This window comes from Mesoplodon mirus, assembly GCF_964341445.2.
Source record: "Mesoplodon mirus genome assembly, chromosome: 2".
Classification (NCBI taxonomy): Eukaryota; Metazoa; Chordata; class Mammalia; order Artiodactyla; family Ziphiidae; genus Mesoplodon; species Mesoplodon mirus.
The window spans coordinates 182,988,364-183,009,405 of record NC_138977.1 but is presented as its reverse complement, the minus strand read 5'-3'; the positions used below and the strand labels follow the sequence as shown (position 1 = coordinate 183,009,405).

At 44.7% G+C, this 21,042-nt stretch overlaps 1 protein-coding gene across 1 annotated transcript in view; it reads right to left on the bottom strand.

Annotated features, from left to right (window-relative positions):
- Positions 1 to 21,042, bottom strand: part of WDFY4 (WDFY family member 4) — a 294,420-nt gene that overhangs the window by 120,694 nt on the left and 152,684 nt on the right. The window contains exons 35-39 of the mRNA XM_082637674.1: positions 20,856 to 21,013; positions 17,532 to 17,770; positions 15,548 to 15,666; positions 13,892 to 14,077; positions 13,024 to 13,160 (exon numbers count right to left, since the gene is read on the bottom strand). Coding sequence (XP_082493800.1) covers positions 13,024 to 13,160; positions 13,892 to 14,077; positions 15,548 to 15,666; positions 17,532 to 17,770; positions 20,856 to 21,013 — 839 coding nt within the window. The remainder of the gene's footprint in view (positions 1 to 13,023; positions 13,161 to 13,891; positions 14,078 to 15,547; positions 15,667 to 17,531; positions 17,771 to 20,855; positions 21,014 to 21,042) is intronic.

Here is a 21,042-nt window from a genome sequence, read left to right as displayed (position 1 = left end):
CCTCTCAGCTTTATTATCACTTCCAACCTATGGCAATCACAAGTCAGTCTCCAGCATATCATCTATTGCCTTCAGATTACGTCACAGTAGCTAATATTTTCTCATCTATTCCCTTTTGCTTACAGTCTATTTCCCCAAACTGAGAGCAGATGCCTCATCTGTCTGTCCCCCAACCCATACAGCAGTTCCCAGACATAGAAGTCCATGAGTCAGGAACCATTTACAAGAAACAGTTATTTGTAGTGAGGTGGATGGACCTAGAGACTGTCATACAGAGTGAAGTTAAGTCAGAAAGAGAAAAACAAATACCGTATGCTAACACATATATATGGAATCTAAAAAAAAAAAAAAAGGTCAGAAGAACCTAGGGGCAAGACGGGAATAAAGACACAGACCTACTAGAGAATGGACTTGAGGATACGGGGAGGGGGAAGGGTAAGCTGGTACAAAGTGAGAGAGTGGCATGGACATATGTACACTGCCAAACGTAAAATAGATAGCTAGTGGGAAGCAGCCGCATAGCACAGGGAGATCAGCTCTGTGCTTTGTGACCACCTAGAGGGGTGGGATAGGGAGGGTGGGAGGGAGGGAGATGCAAGAGGGAAGAGATATGGGAACATGTGTATACGTATAACTGATTCACTTTGTTATAAAGCAGAAACTAACACACCATTGTAAAGCAATTAAACTCCAATGAAGATGTTAAAAAAAAAAAAGAAAAGAACAATTGATCAGACACACAAGGCTCAGCCACTCCCTCTATCACTCCTAATTGTACTAGTAGATACACTAACACCCAAGGACCCATGAGCGGCCTCCCAGGCCCCCAGGCCTGGACTGCCACACGCTCTTTGGCTGTCTTCACTCTTTCCTCCAGGTTCAGGCCCTCCTCCCTTCTGTGCCAGGCCTAGAGCCAAGTTTGCACCAACCCCCACTGACAACAGCGGAGAGAAGAAAATTTCAGAACTTCCTGTTCTGAGACTTTGAAAGACTGTTTTAATTAACCAAAATGGTTTCTCATAATAGATGGGTCCCAGGGCGAGAACACGACTGTAACTTACGCGGCAGGCGCCTCGCGGCCGATCTGGGAGTGAGGACCTAGTGGTTGTGAATGGCAGCAGTGCCTTGGGAGGGCCCCAGACTGATTCTCCACTCCAGGACCATGTGCCGTTTTATCATTTATATAGTTTGGGACATTTCTGTCTTGTGAACTCTAAAGCGTTTTTGCATCGATGGATACGTTTAAGTTTTAAATATTCAAATTTAGAGAAATAAGCAATCAAAAAATGTGTTTTCCCTAGCCATAAGTCACAATTTTTAAAAACTGAAAGCCTTTCCTGGAATGATGATACCGTACCCAACCACATTAGTTTTTGGAATGCGGGTATACCTCACATTAGGAAATCTAATCTATAAAAACCTGAACCTCAAAATAGATACCTGGATATAATAGGCCTTCAAAGTAAAGGACTGTATTCAGTTTTCAAAAGGATTCAACCCAGATTTCTTTAAGTTGCCAAGTTCCTAAATTAATTTCAAATCGGTTTTAATTTACAAAATATTGACCTATACACATTTTTTTTTTCAGAAACCCAGCTACTGTAATTCTTCTTAGATACAATATAATCTAGCTAGGGAGATAAATAACCAGACTACAAGGATTCTTTAAATATATGGTCATGTGTTACTCATCTCTATATTCTTAGGGCTGCTATGTCTTCAATAAATTCATATGTTGTTGAATTGCATATGATGAAGTAATTTATGTACCTTAAAACACTGTGGGTTGAGCTGAAGACTTGGACCTGGAGTTACTCTGAAATATTCCTCAGTGACAGCCATAATATAGTGTATATAAACACAGCCTGATTTTGTAATAAAATAAAATACTATAGAAGAGAAAGGAAAGAAAATCAGTAAATAACTAGCAGAAGGAGGTGAGAAGATCTAGTTAAACTTTTCTAACCTTTTCAGACTAGATGTTTCTGTCTTTGGAGAAGAAACTGAACATTCAGCCCTAACAACTTTTCAAAAGATGAGTTAGATTCGATGTGCCTTTCAATGGGCAGTGGTTGTGACCTTATGTTGAGAATATTCCATTGACTTGTGGAACTTCCATAACCCCAATGCCTGCTCTCTTGGAGAGGTTTCAAGCTATCATCTTGCTTCCCAAAACAAAACAACTGTAACCCCACTTCTTGTGAGGCTGAATGACCAAAAGTACACTCAGAGAGCTGGCTTTGGGCTGCTCCAAGGTGGCTGAGTGGCACCTGTGCTTTTGTGGAGCACTGTGATGGAGCCATCCCTTAGTGTCAGTTATGGCGACCAGCAGGAGGCAGGACCATGAGCCAGCCATGGGATGAACTGAGTTACTGTCAGTATTAAATATGCGTTTATGTGCGGACTTTGCATCCTTAATAAGTCATGATAGTGTAGACCACGTTAAGTTTTAAGAGTAAACAGTTGACATATATAAAATGGAATATTACTTAGCCATAAGAAAGAATGAAGTAATGCCATTTGCAGCAACATAGATGGATCTAGAGATTGTCATACTAAGTGAAGGAAGTCAGACAGAGAAAGACAAATATATGATATCGCTTATATGTGGAATCTAAAAAAAATGGTACAAATGAACCTATTTACAAAACAGAAATAGAGTCACAGATGTAGAAAACAAACTTATGGTTACCAAGGGGGAAAGGGGGGGAGGGATAAACTGTGAGATTGGGATTGACATATACGCACTACTATACATAAAATAAATAATCAACAAGGACCTACTGTATAGAACCGGGAACTCTACTCAATACTCCATAATGATCTATATGAGAATAGAATCTAAAAAAGAGCGGATATATGTATATGTAGAACTGAATCACTTTTCTGTACACCTGAAACTAACACAACATTGCAAATCAACTATGCTCCAATAAAAAAAATTTTTTAAAAAAGAGTAAACAGTTGAGAAGAAAATTCTGGTAGAGAAATTCTATGTGCTAGTTGAGGTAGGTACTTGCTGCACATTAGGAGAGGGTCACTGTTATGCAATTTTAGCAGAAGGATCCCCTGGTCAGGTCAGGGTCTCTGCTAGCCTAGCCACTGTCCTTTGCATGAACTGGAAAAAGGAGTCCCCTCTGGACAGACGGTGCCCTTCTCCCAGATCAATGCAGACCACACCAGAGCTCACAGCTTGCCAGCAGAGCTTGGACAAAAGTCAGGGTCCACCTTAAACTGCTCTTCTCTATGCAGAGCCCTGGTCCCGTGCAGGTGAGTTTTTCGGAGTGGTGCCACTGCTCACCACAGTCCAGCAGGCCTCAATCCACCACCAGTCATTGTGCAATGATGTCTGCCCCCACCCACCCCAGGACACAAGCCTCTCCTCTGCTTGGACTACAGCGATGTCTGCACCCACAGTGATGAGTAGCTAGTGGTTCTGCAGACTCTACTCATGGCCAAGCCCTGACATTGATCCTCTCAAGAGGACAAGAGACAGTCTCTCTTAGGCCACTGTATTTGTCTCTGCATGTATCTGAAATCTTGTCCCCACATAACTTAGGGGCCTGGATCTGGCACCAGCTAAATCCATCCCTGAAAAATATTATCCAAGAAGTGACTGAAGAGGTTCAATATCATGAGCAGAACATTTTCCTCCCCACTGAACAGGTGACATCAGCTAGATGCTCAAATGACCCAGTGTCTTCAAGGGAGAAGATGGCAGAGGTGGCACCACAAGCGTTGAGATCTTGCAGTAAACTGTAAGCTTTAATAAAGGATGGGCATTCCAGGGTTCCATTAGGACTGTTTGAAGAAGGAAAGCTTTGGGCTTTGGGCATGGTGGCTTCTGTCTTGGGAGCCTCTTTTCCAGAAAATGTCTAGAGACTGTGATGTTTCAGGAAGGGTTCTAACCCAATGACGTTACTGTACCTAGAACTACAACACGCCCATTCCAGTTATAATAATTCATCAGAAACCAGGGGGCTGCCCTAAGAAAGCAGAAAAATGTGAACTTGCAACCAAGGACGGCTGGACCACAAGTCTGATCTGGGCAGCTTCCATCTTTCCTGTGTGTGTAGGGACACCTGCTCTGAGCAAGTAACTGATGATATTCCCTGAGCCTAACCTGATGGAAAGAATACATTGAAAGATTTGACCTAAAATGCCTTTAAAGGGCCAGCTCAGCTAGAGAATTTAAGTTACAGAGAGTTTTCAGAAAAAAAAATTGGTTGTGATATTGTTCAACACAAAGGACACAAACACACATGCTAAATAAAATGATCAAATAAGCACAAAAGCACAAAGCACAATAGCAAATATATCAACTAAAAGCTCTGTCATACAGCATATAACCTCGCAATGATTCAAACACTGAACAACAAATGGCAACTTTAATATATACCATTAATAGCAAAAAGTCTGCTTTACTGAAGGAAAAAAACCAAAAACTATCTTGCTCTAAGCAGTTTTGAAATGAGTATTTGATTCAAAACTTCCCCTCTGCATATAATCGCATGCTAATTTACATTTTAATTACTTCCTGAGAAACCAAAAGCATTTGTTGACAGTAGAACATAATGTCAACTTCACGGTGCGCTGTTGGTGGATGCTTAATGAACTTAATTAGATAATTAGTGATGTTAATTATCCTTCTATTATGAAGATAAAGCTGTCTCACAAATGATGCACTTGGTAAAGAAACATCATTAAAGGTATCAGTGTTTGCTTTGTTCATTTACTTCTATTTTTCAAACTCCTGCAACAAGGGCTTGTGATAGCCTAGTAATGTTTAAGACTCTTAAAATGGAAAAAGAAAAGCCACTGTTTCCATCAGCCCGATATTGTCCTTCCCCCTCATTGTGGATACTAACATTGTGTTGGTGACGGGGCTGCTGTTTCAAATCCCCTGCTGTAGGGACCTCCAGTCCATAGTCAGTTGTGGTATGGAGTTTCTGGTTCAAACCATGTCCTTCCTTTGGGCTCTAATATAAATTGTTTTAAGAATGGGATGTGTGGGTGTGTGTGTAAAGAAGAGAGATAATGAGAGGGAGTGTCCTGGTTGAGTGCCCAGAACACTGGAAGGAAACCTAAAGGGCTAATTCACACACACACACACACACACACACACACACACACACCCGTTGCCCTGGCCACACACACACACACACACACACACACACACACACACACCCGTTGCCCTGGCCACACACACACACACACACACACACACACACACACCCGTTGCCCTGGCCACACACACACACACACACACACACACACACACACACACACACACACACACACACACACACACACACACCCGTTGCCCTGGCCTCGCTGCATTTCTATGACCCTACACTGCTGTGTTCTCACCTCCACCACCAGGATGCTTTGCTGCCCTGGGAAGCTCCATTCTGCATATGGTGTTGGAACACAGCTGTCTGCATGACCAAGGGCTACGATACATGATATACAGACTTTACTTTCAGTTGAAGTGAAGAAGGAAACTTCAGAGGTTTAAGAAATAAGATACTGGACTTCACCGTTTTTTTCTTTCTTGCATTCGAATACCACCACAACCAGAGCGTGATGGAAGTCCCTTCTGGAAGTAATCCTAGTCCAGACACACCATGAAGAGCTCTAAGGCCAGGCTGGGGAGAGTGGCATTATTTTTAGGGTCAGTAATCTCGGGAAAAGCATCAAGGGAAAGTGTCATTGGCAGCCTCGCCCACCACAATTAAGAAAACCAAGATTCCATTTAGTAGAAGATCTCAGTAACAATGCTCACGTCAGTAGAGGGATTTATACTTTACAAAGTCTTTTTAAAAATTATACTTTCATTCATTTCTGAGTGGTTTTATTCCTCTAATAGAGAGTCCCATTTAATTACTGGCTCACACGACGTTTCCCCCCACAGAGCACTACTGGGTTTTCCAACAACACAGCACTGCGATTTCTCATAAAGTCCGTGTTTGCAGGTTTTCTGAATCACTCTTTTCTCCATGGTTTGCAATGGTTTGTCCCGCCAGCCCCGCTCCTCCCTTGATTTGCTGACATAAGCTGTCTTTCTGCCCTCCTGCCCTACAGCAAGGACGTATTATCAAGACCTCACCAATCTCTGGGTCCTCTCACCCCTTCAATTTTAGAAGTTCTCATGCATCTTCATTTTCCCCAAAATTTAGGCTACCTGCTTCCAAACATCTCTCTTAAAGGCACATTCATCTCCTGGGAAAGTCTTTTTTTTTCTTGCCCAACATCATGTTGAATTTACAAGTTTAAGTAAAAATAGTCCCTGTGATGACCTTCTAAATTTCAGATTTTTAAATTTTCCTACACCTTCTTAAAGATTTTTGATTATAACTCTTTTACAGTAGAACATCTCTGGGAATTCTAACTTCCGTTTTCATAGTTGCTTTTTGACTTCCTTGGCTGGTCCTCTCAACTCCACCACTTACTTCCCCTTCATTTCAAAGCCCATTCTTTTCTATTTTCAAAAAACTCTTCTTAGCCCTGGGGTGCTCCTGACTCATGAGCCTTTTGCCCAGGTGAGTGAAATCTGAGGCTTTCACCTCAAGGGCTGTTCATCCCTGGACACAGAGGTGCCAAACACTGAACTGGAAAGCATTGTATCCCATCAGACCTCAACCTCCTTCCTGAAACAGGGGAGTGGGATTCTCAGGGACTCACTGCACCTTCAGCCTCAGCAAGACCGAAATCTCTCAGCAGCAGGAGACCAATGCAAACACGCCAGAAAGCAAGACCAAGAGCAGCTTGATCACTCCCACAGTGACTGCTCAAGACTTCCAATTCTGCATGTTTGCTTCCCCTGCAATTTTTATTTGGGTTCCATGACTTCTTTAAAGAGAAAATAAGTATACAGGAACATCTACACATGAAATGATATGATGTCTGGGATGCTGCTTCATAATTATTCTGTGCAGAGGGAGAAAGCGGGTAGGGATAGAAAAGAGACAAGATTGGCCAAGAATAGAAATTTGTGGAAGTGATGGATAGATACATGGGGATTCATTTTTTATTTTCCCTACTTCTATATCTGTTTGAAAATTTCCACAATGATTTTTAAAAGGGATAATGGGTAAAGTTCTCAGAGCAGATGGTCAAAAATCTCATTTTCCTCGCCAGGGACCTGAGCCAAGGCTGCTTTTAGTATAGCTGTCACCCCATGGCTGGTCTCAGCCAGCATCTCATCCTCCACCAGGGGCAGTGCTGCTCTGTGGCTGCGGGTGAGTGATAGTGGGCCTGGGCACACATTCAAGGAAGTACCCAGTGGCAGGTCCACGGTCATCCTGCCCACTCAAGTGTCCAGTCTCTGAGATCGTCAAGGCCCCCAGGCATGGGCACTGCTGGTTTTGCAGGAGGCTCTTGTGCGTCTGGGTGGGTGGGGGCCTCGCCCATAGGGCAGCCCTTAGAGGACCTCATGGGGCCTTGGAGTAAATGTTTAGTGCTTTCGTATTCTTGCCAAAGCAGACATAAAATTCTTGCAGAAACCTGTCTTTGGTATTTTAGCAACTGCAGTGTGCGACCCTCTGGCTTTGGGTGCCTTCTCATCCCCTTCTGTTAATTCTCACCTGGCCCTGGCTTCCCTACATGAGCCATGTCAACATTCTAATGTATGGCTTTGAAGACAGCAACTGGAAGCTTGCTCAGTTATCTCCAAAGGCCATGGAAACGTGGCAGACACAGAACCTGGCCCTGCTCCACCGGCTTTTGCTCCTCTATAAACCCTCTAAGTTTGCTCAGGTGAGGCACACATGGCCCCTGCATGAACAGCTGTCCACACAGAAGGAAGGTGGGGTGAAATCTAGCTCATACTTCGCAGAACAAGACCGGGGTCAGGTGGCTGTGTGCCCCCCACCCCAGAGGGGGTCCCACCTCCTTACAGGGTAGAGGTGGCCCTGTACTCTCAGCGTCCACCCTCTGGTCCCCATTCTCTGCAGAGCCCCACAGAACCATCTGAATCACACACCTCCCACACCTCCTATACCTGGGCACACTCTCTTCTCGTGGCCTGATTTAAGAGCCCCGGAGCTAGGGCCTCTGTCTTTGGTGGCCCTCTTTTTTTTTTTTTTTTTGCTCACACCAACCTTGATTAAACAATTTCTCTTGTGTATTCTTTGGTTTCCACTGCTCCAACCACTGCCTTGCCTCCATCACCTCCCACCTGAATGATGCTACAGCCCCCAGCTTGTCCACTCCCCCAAGAGCCCTAAACTCCAATCTAACCTGTACAAACAGAAATGTGCCATTCCCCTGCTTAACCCCTGACCTATGGGCCCCAGTGCCGCCCTGACCTGCCTCCATGCCCATCCTGCCACCTGCAGCCGCTTTGCCCATCCCCCTGCTCACAGGCCTCACAACCCCTTCCCACCGGACTTCTGGCTCCTGTGTCCCATGTGCCCATTTTCTGTTTGCTGATGTTTGGGAAAAAAAAAAAACAACAGGGTGACACGCTTTATGTTCTGGAATAATTTTGGATCCACAGAAAAATAATAAAGTTACTACACAGGACTCCTGCTCCCGTCAGCCCTCACCTGGTTTCCCATAACGTTAACATCATACATTGCCAAGGTGTGTCTGCTAAAACTAGGAAACAAACACTGGTGGTTGATGTTTTTTCAACTTGTTTTTAAACAAGAAAGTTTGAAGCTGAGCGGATGAGCAAAGCCGCTCCTACTGCTGCGAAGAGGGATGGCTGGCAAGAGTGTGTGCTCTGGATCCCTCCAAGCTGAAGGGGGCATGATGAAGTGGCTTCCTGGACACCCTGAGTTGTCCTGTGGTAACCTCAAGGGAGCCCAAGGTCCCAACCTCTGTCCCACAGGCTGACATCCACAGCCTTTACCCTGGTAGAGACGATGACTTCACGCTTTGATCCCAGAAGGGACTGTGATGGGAGTCAGGGGGAGAAAAGGAAGAAATAACGTCTATATATCAGCCTTGCCTCAAAGTTCAGCTCACCTGCCAAGAAGAAAACATTTTCTACTGAAAATGAAGATAGGTAAAAGGCAGGAGGAATTGTACATCGTGTGTCTCACTCCAAGGAACAATTTATCAGTGCTATAGAGCTGTCAGCCACTGACATGATAAGGAATAACACCAAATGAATAATGTTTCCTCCAAAACCAGCTCCTTTAATTACAAGCCCCTTCTTTCCAGAAGAGAGACAGAAGATGCAGAAACACCAATTTCATGCACTTGTGCCTGAATAATGTCTCCATGCTGCTTTTTCCAGATGGCGACCTTCTCACTGGAGGGACTAATGATGTGGGCATATTTAGGGAAAAACCAATAACAGAGTCTTTAACCTTCAACAACAAAAAGCGTGTTATACAAAATGTTCCTTGGGATACATTAGAAAATATCAATTACATTGCTCACCGAGGTGTAATCAGCTGTAATAATCAAAATTAATTTTTAAAAATAATTAAACAGACCCCAGGGCAAATAGTTGATGCTCTTATCCTATGACATCACAGTGTACATATGTACCTGAGAAGTTGTGCCTTCTGTTAGCAACAAAGGCATCTCGCGTGGATGAGTGATGGATGCGGGCTCTGAAGGCTAGTGAGTTTCATCCCACAGAAAGCAGGGTGGGGGGGCTCCGTGCAGCTCCCTACACATTCTTTAAGAACCTTCTATGTACCAGGCACTGTGCCCAGCCCAGACTGAGTTACTGGTAGGAGATGCTGCTCAGTAAAGATGCAGCTAATTTTTTAATTAAAGCATAGTCCACTTTGTTTCAAAAATAATTTGTCTTTTAAAATTCCATAAGACAGTATAAGCTGGAGAAAAGATACATAAATCAGGTTGGAGGTAAAATGGGGCTCAGTGAGGAAGGAAGAGGCCAGGGAGAGATATGTGTGGGTGTGTACACGTGTTTTGCAGAAATTTATCCCACTGGGCATGTGCAGTTACACCACTTGGGCCACGCTTATCTCTCTGGCTTCCAAGTGCCCAAATGAAAGAGGAAAACATAATGGTGTCAGAAGTTCTGCTGTTTGAGTTGCTGTGAAAAAGCACAGTCCTTCCTGGTGTTAACAGCTGAGGGAGACGTCCCCCAAGGTTGTCCTCTCCCCACTGCAGTCCAAGCACACTGGCCTTTGCTGCCCTATAACCCCCGGCACACTCCTGCCTCTGTGCCTTTGCCCGGTGGTCCTCCCTGCCTGATCACTCTTTCCTGGAGAGTCACAAGGCTCCTGTCCTTCCTTATTTCTCTGCTCTCACACCTCCCTGCCAGAGAGGGCTTCTGGCCACCTCCATCTAAGTGGCCCAGAACCTCTCTCATCACCCTCTCCCACTTATCCTGCTCCACTTTTCCTTATTGCAATTAGCACCTCAACATTTACAAATGTATTTATCTTTTTATTGTCTATCTTCACCTCCTAGAATGCAGTCTCCATGAAAGCAGAAAATATGTCAGTGTTCCTCTCTTCTGTAACCTCAGTACTTACAGCAAGGTACAGAATAAGCACTTAATAAAATCTGTTGAATGAATGAATAAATGGATGGATGGATGAGACCTCAACTGATGTAGAAGACAACATCTTCAGCAGCTCGCCTTCACCAAAGACAGACAACTTCAAGTATTCCTTCTTCCAGATCTCTCGATGTGAGCCAAGAGCAAACTGTTATAAGCCATCTATAAACCTACATGGCCCCATACATTGCTGTTTACTCAAACTTCTTTCAGATGGGCTGTTTCTCAACAAATCTCTCCAGGACTCGGAGGCACTGAACTGTGCCAGTGACAGTGACCTTGCGGGGGGTGGGGGGGGGGGTGCCACTGGCAAGACAAAGCATCAATAGCCACAGGGGTTCCCATAAAATGCATGTCCATGCCCAGTGTCTCAGCTGTCCCTTCCACAGCTGCCCAGCCAGACTGACCTGACCTCCTGGGAACAATGCTAACTTGGTCAAGGAGTAGATGCTCCGGGGAAGCCCAGGGAAGAGGGGCTGGACCTCTCCTGCCACAAATGGCATTGGTCAGGAGCAAGTGCTTGGGCACAAGTGGGGATGCTCCTGCTTCCAGTGCTAGGTGCAGCTGTACCAAGTGTGAGATGGTCTTGTCTTGCCCTTGGCAGAGAGGGCTATATAGGAATCTTGTAAAGCACTTGCACTTTCCAAGTGCTTCCACATAGTCCAGTGTAAACAGAGTACATTCCCAGCTGTAAACTCAGGAATTGAGGCTCTGAGAGGTTTTGGAGTTGCCTAAGGGTGTGCTCAGAAGTGCAGGGACTATGAATGAAGATCCTGTCTCCACTCCGCCACTTCCTGGCTTCAAAGACCTTGACTTTTTCTTTCAGATTCTATTTCACATCTATAAAATGGGACTAATAATAGCTGTGTGATGTCACTGGCACGAGATCTCAGTTATTCATTCAGTCAGCCAGTAAGTCTGTGGACAAATTTAAGGAGTAGTGTCTTCCACAAGCCAATGCACTGAAGACACAGCCTGCCCTCAGCTCTGAAGACCAGGGGGCCGGCCAGCCTAGTCAATTTCACTTCCTGTCTTTCATTCTGTCTTCAGGCTCTTTCTCCATCTGTCCTGAAGCCTATTGCTCCTGAACCTTGGAAAGAAGAAAGGCCCTTCTCCTGGCAGTCTGGGCACTTACAGGCAGCCCTTCACTCCTCTCTTCTGCCAGTATCCTCTCTTCTCCCCATCAGACACTGACCACAGTGGACAACAGACCTATGGTGGCAGCAGGGCCCAGATGCTGAGCACGTGGGATTTGGAGTGAACCTCCATCTCCAAAGTTACACGGGCAGAGTTCGAATGTGTAATGTGTCTGTCAACCGTCTACCCCACTCCCTGGGAAATCCCTTCCCACAGTTTCCCACAGTTATTTGACCCATTGCGCAAGTCAGGAAATAAAGACTCAGGGGAGTTAAGTGAATCACAAACCAAGGTCTCTTGGGCCTAAGGCCATGCCTATTGAATGACCACCTTCTGCCTCTGAAGGTAAGTCGGTGACCACATCATTAGAATACATGACAGACTGTATTTTCCAAGGAGAGCCTCAGCAATATTTCCAGTACTATGGGCTCTTGAAGAACCTTGTCACTTCCCTACCAGGATGTAGAATCTATTGCCCTCCCCATGAACCTGGGCAGAACTCTGTGCCTTTCTGGACCAAAAAGGACTGCAGCAGAGGTGATGCTGCGTGGTTTCCAAAGCTGGGTCAAGGAAGGCAATGTGGCCTCCACCTCTCTCTCTTTCTCTCTGTCTCTCTCCATTTTTCTCTCTCTCCTTCTCCCTCCCTATGGAAATTTATCCCTTAAAACCCAGCCACCAGGTTGTAAGGAAGCTCAAGACACATGGAGAAGCCATGTGTAGATGTTGCGGCCAACATTCCCAGCTAAGGTCTCAGACTACAGCCAGCAGCAACCCCCAGATGTGTGAGTAAGTGAGCTTTCCAATGATACCAGCCAAGGCCCCAGACATCAGGGAACTGAGACACCCCCAACCCCTGCTGTGCTCCAGATTCCTCACCACGGCATCCACAATCACAAAAACATTATTGTCAGTGTTACCGAGTTTTAGGATGGTTTGATATGCAGCTTTAGAGACATGGACTAGAAAACCCTAACAGCTCAGCCCCACATGGTCAAGAGGATCCACCACCATGTCTCCCAACAATGGCACCAACACTTCTGTCCCCCTTTGCTGCGCCCACACACCCATCTCCTGCTGAGCTGTGGGTTACGGCTCTCTGAGTACACATGACTCAAAAAGAGAATGGGAACAAGGATTGGTTTGGGTTTTAATGCCAAAAGAAACAGCTGCTCTTGGCACTCAAGTGGAGCCCATATTCGCTTCTGGTTAAAGCTAACCTAAGACCTGACTCCCACAGATGTAGTCTCAACTGGGAAGCCACATGCATTACCCGTAAATGCTCAGAAGAACATGGAGTTAGATCACATCCAGTGACAAAAGAGAGAGAGGACATGATACATGGGGGTTTGAAGCGAATGCCTGATGTTCTCTAAGGAAAAGGGGTCTGGGCTCACCTCTGCTTTGCACTCAGGGTTCTTGGTCTGCCGCCCGGGCATCAGCCTCATGGCTGAGGACAAGCTTCCACTCCACGAAGGGACTTTGCTGTGGTGTCTGACACTTGAGCGACTGGCCAGTGACTTCTTTTCAGATGCTGGCGACAGAGAGGCAAAGACCATCAGAGGTGAAGTTAAGAGGGAAACAAACACACACTATTTCTACACCTTGCTTGGCTTTCAAAGGGCAAGCCAGGGGGCACAAGCCCAGTGTGCCTGCCTCCAGTAAGGAAAACAGCCCAGGCTACAGGTTTGAATTACTGTGAACTTCGTGATGCTGAAAGACTTAAAACAATATATGAGCCATAACTTGAGAGTAATGACCTCTTTAAAAAGAAGCGTAACCATTATTCCTACAGCTGCATTGGCTAATAGAGTAAAAATGTTGAGTCACTGGTAGAATGCAAGGGAGGTTAATATCTTTGGGATGAAGAGTTTTACTTGGAACATGAAGAACCTGAGGCTCCAGGTGACTGAGCCTGACTTGGCGCAAGGTTTCAAACCTGGTAGGTAAATATCAGGGCAGGACCTAGCACCCTAAGTTCCAGAGCCCAGGCTAGAGCTCTGACATAGTGGCCCTTCCCTCTGAGAGATTACTAGAATCTGCTGCTTGGTTGGCACCTCTGGCCTTCCTTTCACCAAGATGCAAAGCAGCATTCATTCTTTGTGAGCAAAGATTCATGAGGCTTCAGTGATATAAATCCCACCCACCAGAGGGATGAGACACAAGGTCTGGTGTAAAAGGCTTTGAGCCCTGAGTGAAACCCTGGGGGAGCCTGGTTCTATGAGACTCAGAAGTTCCATTCCCTGAAGCCAAGCGGACAGAGACCTAGGTAATGCTGCCAGGCCTTGAGCATCATCTCTTCCCAGAGTGGGGTGACCTCCTCAATCTTCACTTCACTCTCTCCAGGTTTCACAGAAAGATCAGTCTTGAAGTTATCCTCCAGCTCCTGCCGTCTCTGTGCCACGAGCTGCTGCCAGAGAGTCTGAACAGTCTTCTGGATGTTGTGCTGGACTAATGGAGAGAGTACATCACACAATCAGGACAGCCTCAGTGCTTCTCCCAGAGACAGCCAGGAGATGGCATATCATGGTTGTTTTTATGTGCATCATTCTTGAACATTACCCCAGCTTTGCAAACTCCAGCCAGATAGCAGTCAGTATGTGGAGATGCAGGACTGATAACAATGCTACCAACATCCCTGTGAGCTGGCCTCTCCCCGACCTCTACCACCAAGTCCTGCCTGTTTCACATGCCCCCTATTCAGTTATATACCAGAGAGAAACCTTGTGTAAGCTCTAGGTAACAAAATAGCTCCCCCCAAAAGAGCTCCTTCCAACCTTGACTTTTATGTTGGCCCCTCAGGGGAATAGACACTGAACCCAAGACTGTGCCCAGGGGCCCAGCAACCAAGCCAGTCCTCTCTCCTGGCACTGAATCATGCTTCCAACTACCTACCCACCTCAGTGCCCTGGATTTGCAGAGACAGACGAATTTACCAAGCCAGTTCTACCTGCTATACCCCATAAACATAATGCCCTGAATTGTGCCTAACTTCCCTCTGATCTTGGGTCACTGGGTCTGCCCTTTGGTACCAGCCTCTACAGTTTGTTTTTCTCACCCTAGGGGGATGGAAATTGCTCAGTCCACTCTACTAGTTAAATCCCAAAACGCAAATGTTCATGTTGTAATTAACACTGCAAGACAGTAAACTCTAAACATAGAAGATTTTTGAGCACTGGCTTTGGGCACCTATCTGACCAGAAAATAAGGATCCTTGTGCCTACCACCTGGCATCACAAGATGTCACAAGATAAGTGGCACAGCTGGCAAACTAAAGTGGTGGAAGAAGTTCTGCTGAGTCTTCCTGCATCAAGAGGGAGAAATCTCTCAGACACATGGATCTGGCTGCCTTTTTTTTTTTTCCACAAACTGCCATCCTTTTAACTTGATTTGATATTATCGAATCCAAGAATAAACTCCATTAAGCCAGAAATCTCATAAAGTAATGAGCTTCTTTACTCCATTCCTATTTTCTAGAGAAGAAAGCTGAGAGCCTATCTAGGTAATGGCTTGAACTGAGTGATATGGCACACCAGTTTCCACATCTAGTGGTCCAAAGGAAAAGTCAAGAGACCAGTTGAGAAGTGAAATCAACTTATAGTGAGGTTCTCTAGTATTTTAGTACACCAAGTTCTTAGTCTCACCAAGTCTCACAGAGCTTTCTCCTCATCTATCCATCCATCCATCCATACACCCATCCATTCTATTTCTTGTATACAAAGACCATTCCAATTTTATTCTCTATCAGGTTACCTTGCTGTATTACTACATTGTTCTAGGATTTCCTAGGACATCTTCTGTCTTTTAAGAATCTTAGTAATATTTGCTTCCTTATCTTAGGAAGAAAAAACTGAAGAATGCAACCCTAGCAGTTACCACCACCTTCTACTCCCCCCAAAATAAACAACAAATAAAATGTACCATTGCTCAAGCTTGGAAAGTCTTCTCTTTTTTCTCTCACTTCTTCATTTGGAGAAAGAAAGACTTGATGATAAGGAGTCATTCTATGCTTGGGTTCCAATCCAAATCCTTCTGGATAACTAGTAGACAAGAGATTGTTCACTATGAACTCCAGTTTCTTTGGGATCATTCCATTGTTCTTTATTATAAATAATTATCTTGCAACCTCAGTACACATCAATATGAAGAAAACTTGTCTAATCAAGTTAAAGCAAACACCTATGACAACTTCCATGACAGGTATTATACGAAAGCATTCTAGAAAAAAAGAAAAACACCTTCTCTTTGTCCCTATCTTATTAAATCCAATCTATGCTCCCAAACAGACCTCAACCTCTCCTGGTTTATCCATCATGAGAACTGGTCATTTCTTTTTGCATTGAACTCTGCCTTTGCTTGGCACTAATCTCATCCCTCATGGAATGGGCCTGGGGCCAGCTTCATGGGCCTGTAACCTGTGCAGCTGTGTATGGTCCGAACTCAGAAGGGTCCCATGCTTGGGCTCTGCTGTCACCATCTTGAAATTCTTAGTAATTTTTGAATAAGAGCCCCGCATTTATACTCTGCTGGAACCCTGCACATCATACAGCTGGTTCTAAGTGGGGCGAAGTGGTTTACATATTAGGTTCCCCATGGACCATGTGCTCCAGAACTCCTGGCCGTGTTCATGTCCAAGTACCCTCTTCTCTGGGCCCCTCACCCAACCAAGCAGAACAGACACTCAGTACAAGTTTGTGGATTGAACCAAAAATGACAAACAAGGAAATGAAAAAATAACCAGCATATAAGGATGTCCATTCTTGAAATTTCCAGAATAAAGTCCCTTTGGACTTCGGAGGCCGCTTTGCTATACAGAGGGGAGGGCAGAACTTCAAGCACACGAATCAGCTGGCATTCTGCTCCTCTTACCCATGCTTCCAGTATGGATAGGGCCTAATTCTTGAAATACAGAAAAGAAAGAAGCACTTCCCCAATTTAATCCATACACTGAAAATGGATTATTTTATTTCAAACAAATAAAAAGGCAAATACCTCCTCTGGGCTAGGAGTGTTTTCCAGTGCTTCCCAGAGTGTTTTTAGACAAGTCAACTCGTAGTTTGTAACGTTCAATAGTCAACTCGACAGGATTTGGGGGACTTTTTTTCAAGTAATCAAATTTGTACTGGGATAAACACAACTGAGAAAAGGACAAGAGTAAAGTGTAATATCTCATAGTCCTCTCTTCCTCAACATGATTCTATTAATAAGAGACAATATTCTTAGGCAGTATAATGCCAAGGCACACATGATGTATGATATATACCTACTACCACACAGAGAGAGAGAGAAAGTGCACATACACAGAAAAATCTAACGTTTTCAAACTTTGAACTTCAGGAAAGGGATTTAAATAGCTTTATTTAATAATTTAATAGATTTGTATTCGTATTTCTTATACAAGGATGCTTATGGATGTCATTTTATATCACAAATTGTGTGTGTCTGTGTATGTGTGGTTTTTTCGTTTTGTTTTTTTTTCCCTGCAAGCAAAATTATTCCTGGCTTGCATGATTTAATTTATTATATATTTTCCCATTCTAAGATTTCATTTATCAAAAGTGAGTATTTCTGAAACCTGGCTGCATCATAAAATCAATGTATGTATTTAATGTTGGAGTTTTCTGCCTGCCTCTCCCCACCCAAATTAAATCAATGAAGTATCTTACAGCCTGAGAATTATGGAAATATGTTAAATTATTATTTCATGATGCTCCTAGCTGTTTAGTCACATGGACAGGTTTGAGGACTACTTACCGTATTATCAAATATTGCACATAATTTGGACAACCAGATAAACAAAAGGATTGTATCATCTATAATTGATCGACTTCAATCAAGTGTCCTCTAAAGCTTTCTTTCCTGCATTGACCACTGGCAAGCAAGGAGACAAGTGGGCAGCTCTAACCTTCTTGCACTGAGCAGCAGAAGACAATGCATGAGACACATGAGGAAGCTGGCGTTAGAATTATAGGTGGCAAAGATAATGTCCCAGTGTTCCTGAAGAAAGCCCAGGATGTTGAGAAGGCTGAGGCATTCGGAGAGGGACTGCTGGGGCTTGGAGAGGCAATAAAGAATGACTTTATTTAAACTGCTGTATAGAGCACCGATGACAGCTTCCCTCTGAGCAGAGGCGTTCTCGATGACCTGTGTCATAAAATAAACACACACAGACACATACTTGTGAACACTTTGAAGTTTAGATACCAACCCAGTTAACTGTGAAAATGATACAATCTCAGATTCTTTTCTGTATTTCAAAAAGTGACATTTCTAAAATCAAAAAGGACTACCTTCCTCAACCTTGGAGCTTCTATTTAAGTGGATGACCAATAAAGGGAATTCAAACGTTTAAATTTACCAAAAATTGGTGTTAAAAAATTAAAAGTTTACCACAGTCATATTATGTAAAGTAGACATGGGGACCAGAGATTTCTGAAATACTGGTAACATGGTTGACATTCAGTATATAAGAACATGCTATTAATAGGGTCTAGTTTAAAAAAATGTTATTAATACTAGTTATCAGGTATAGATTGTTAGAGTATTCCAGTTATCATGCTAAGCATTTTTGTATTTGTTTGCGTATGTTTACATATATTGCCTCATTTAAACATCATAATGTCGTAAAGCAGACACTAAGATTATCCCACCTTAGGGATAAGAAGGCTGAGAGTCTGAGAGGTAGGAGAGGTAGGTGGTCAGCAAGAGTCAAACCCACACCAGACACGTGAGCCGTGCTGTTAACTACTATATCTTCTAAAGGAGATGTGCATCCAATGGATTTTAGTTCATGAGAGATTTAGAGGGGGAAGGCAGAAGGTCCTGATTTGTGGCCTTAACACTGAAGCCATCCATCTGTTTAGCTTCATTGAAAAGAATCCATAGAACAAAAATTATGTGCAAAATGTTTCAGTCTATTAGAAAGTTCATTTGTTAGTTATAGATTGCTCTCCTCAAATCTCATAGGTAATGCAAGTGTTTATACTAATTAAGTTTTATTTAAACCTGCTGGAATTTGGGGTTCATGTTTGTTTTTTTTTTGCGGTACGTGGGCCTCTCACTGTTGTGGCCTCTCCCGTTGCGGAGCACAGGCTCCAGACGCACAGGTTCAGAGGCCATGGCTCATGGGCCCAGCCACTCCGCGGCATGTGGGATCTCCCCGGACCAGGGCACGAACCCGTGTCCCCTGCATCGGCAGGCAGACTCTCAACCACTGCGCCACCAGGGAAGCCCGGGGTTCATGTTTTTATCATCATCCTCTCCTACTCTACAGATGGGTCACATCTTTCAAACTGAGGTTAAGAGGTGTGCGAGTCACAGGCAGCGAGCAGGAGAGAAGAATGGTAGATGTGGGTAGTGAGAGTCCTTGGGCCTGGCACCCTACTGAAGACATATCAGCCCCAGGAGGCACCAGCTCTTTGATATTAGCTCTGAGTATTTGCTTAGACCGTTGGGGAGCTGCTATAGATTGAATGTTAGTGTCACCCCAAAATTCATATGTTGAAACCCTAGTCCCCCAGTGTGATATATTTGGAGATGGGGTCTCTTGGAGGTAATTAGGTCATGGGGATGGAGCTCTTATGATGGGATTAGTGCCCTTATAGGAAGAGATAAGTGAGAGTTTGCTTCCTCACTCTCTCCATCATGTTGAGGGTACAATGAAAAGATGACCCTCTCTCTAAAACCAGAAAGAGAGCCTCACCAGACAACAGATCTGCTGGCACCTTGATCTTGGACTTCCTAGCCTCTAGAACCCCGAGAAGTAAATGTTTGCTGCTAAGTCACCCAGTCTATGGTTCTCTGTAATAGCAGCCCAAACTCGCTAAGACAGGAGCTCAGTGGCTACTCTCATTTTCAACACGACCTCCCAAGAATCTGATTTTAATCCCCTCAGAGCTGACAAGGGATATTTCTCCCTCTAGGAGTTATTCTTTTTTTTTTTTTTTTTTTTTTTCTTTTTGCGGTATGCGGGCCTCTCACTGTTGTGGCCTCTCCCGTTGCGGAGCACAGGCTCCGGACGCGCAGCGGCCATGGCTCACGGGCCCAGCCGCTCCGCGGCATATGGGATCCTCCCAGACCGGGGCACGAACCCGTATCCCCTGCATCGGCAGGCGGACTCTCAACCACTGCGCCACCAGGGAGGCCCTAGGAGTTATTCTTGAAGAAACCTCTGAATACATTCTTTTCAGGTTGCCTAGAACTGTGCATCAGCCAGACTGACTATCAATCTAGGAACTGTGCCAAGGCCCAGTCCTGGGGTCTGCAGGGGACTCCACAGACAGAAGGGTGCTGGGGGCACTGATGTCATTGTCTCTACGAGGCATGAAGAGGAAAGAGAGGGGCTCTCCTGGATTCTGCCACAGAGAATGCACCGAGAGCTGCAGGCAGGAGCTGCTGGAGTCAGATTTCTGCTTGGTAAGAGAAAGCGCTTCCCAACAATCACAGGTGTCCTGCTGACTGGAACCCCCTTGTACCATTGAGAGCTCCTCACACAAGGATGGTTCAAGGAAACAGTGAATGGCCACTTGTCAGGAAAGGTTTCCAGAATGAAATGAGAAGGAAGGACCAAAAAAAGGGTTCAACTCTAGAATTTTGAGATTGTTTGAGTCTTTGCATATGCCTGTGTACAATGAAGAATGTGTACACATGTGCACACACATACTTACATCTAGGTGTATATACAGGCATGCACTGGCATGCATAGGTATGTATGTAGATGGAGAAAGAGAGAGAGAGACAGGGAAAGCACATGCAAGAAAAACAGGACCAGGAAAAAATAGACTCTTTCTTCAAATTCAAGAAGGCCCAAATATGACAAATGGAGGTGGATTTTATAGAAGAAAATGAAATAGAACTTTTGGAGATAAAGACCTTTTTCGCCCTTTGTTGATGAGGAATAACAATAATTAAGATTAAACCAACATTCACAGTAAAAACCCAAAGTGGGGTGTGCAGAGTCTAGGAGGTGTCTGTGCAGGGGGCTGCGGCCCCTAATCACCGAGATGGATCTCAGGTGGCCCAAGGTGAGAACACTGCAGGGTGCTCAACATCTACTAGGTATTAACCTGGGCAGTAATGGTCCTCCTCCTTCCTCCCACCCATCTCAGATTCTATTTCCAGGAAGGACAGCAGGTCAATATGAACCAAGTGGACAGCAGCCAGCAGTGTCATACAGATACCTGGTGGGTCAGCAGAAGCCTTACCACCAGGGCCAACCTGAGGTTCTTACCAACATTATGTGCTCCGTGATGAAGAGAAGGATGTGCCTGGGGTCTGCTGAGAACATTCCACTGTACAGCTTCTCCACCAGCTTCTGGATGAAGTGGGAGATGCTGGCAAGTGAAGGAGCAGCAGCAGCTTCTGCATTTGGCTGAGGCTCTCTAGTACCTGGGGGTTGGGGGAGGGTGACAGACCAA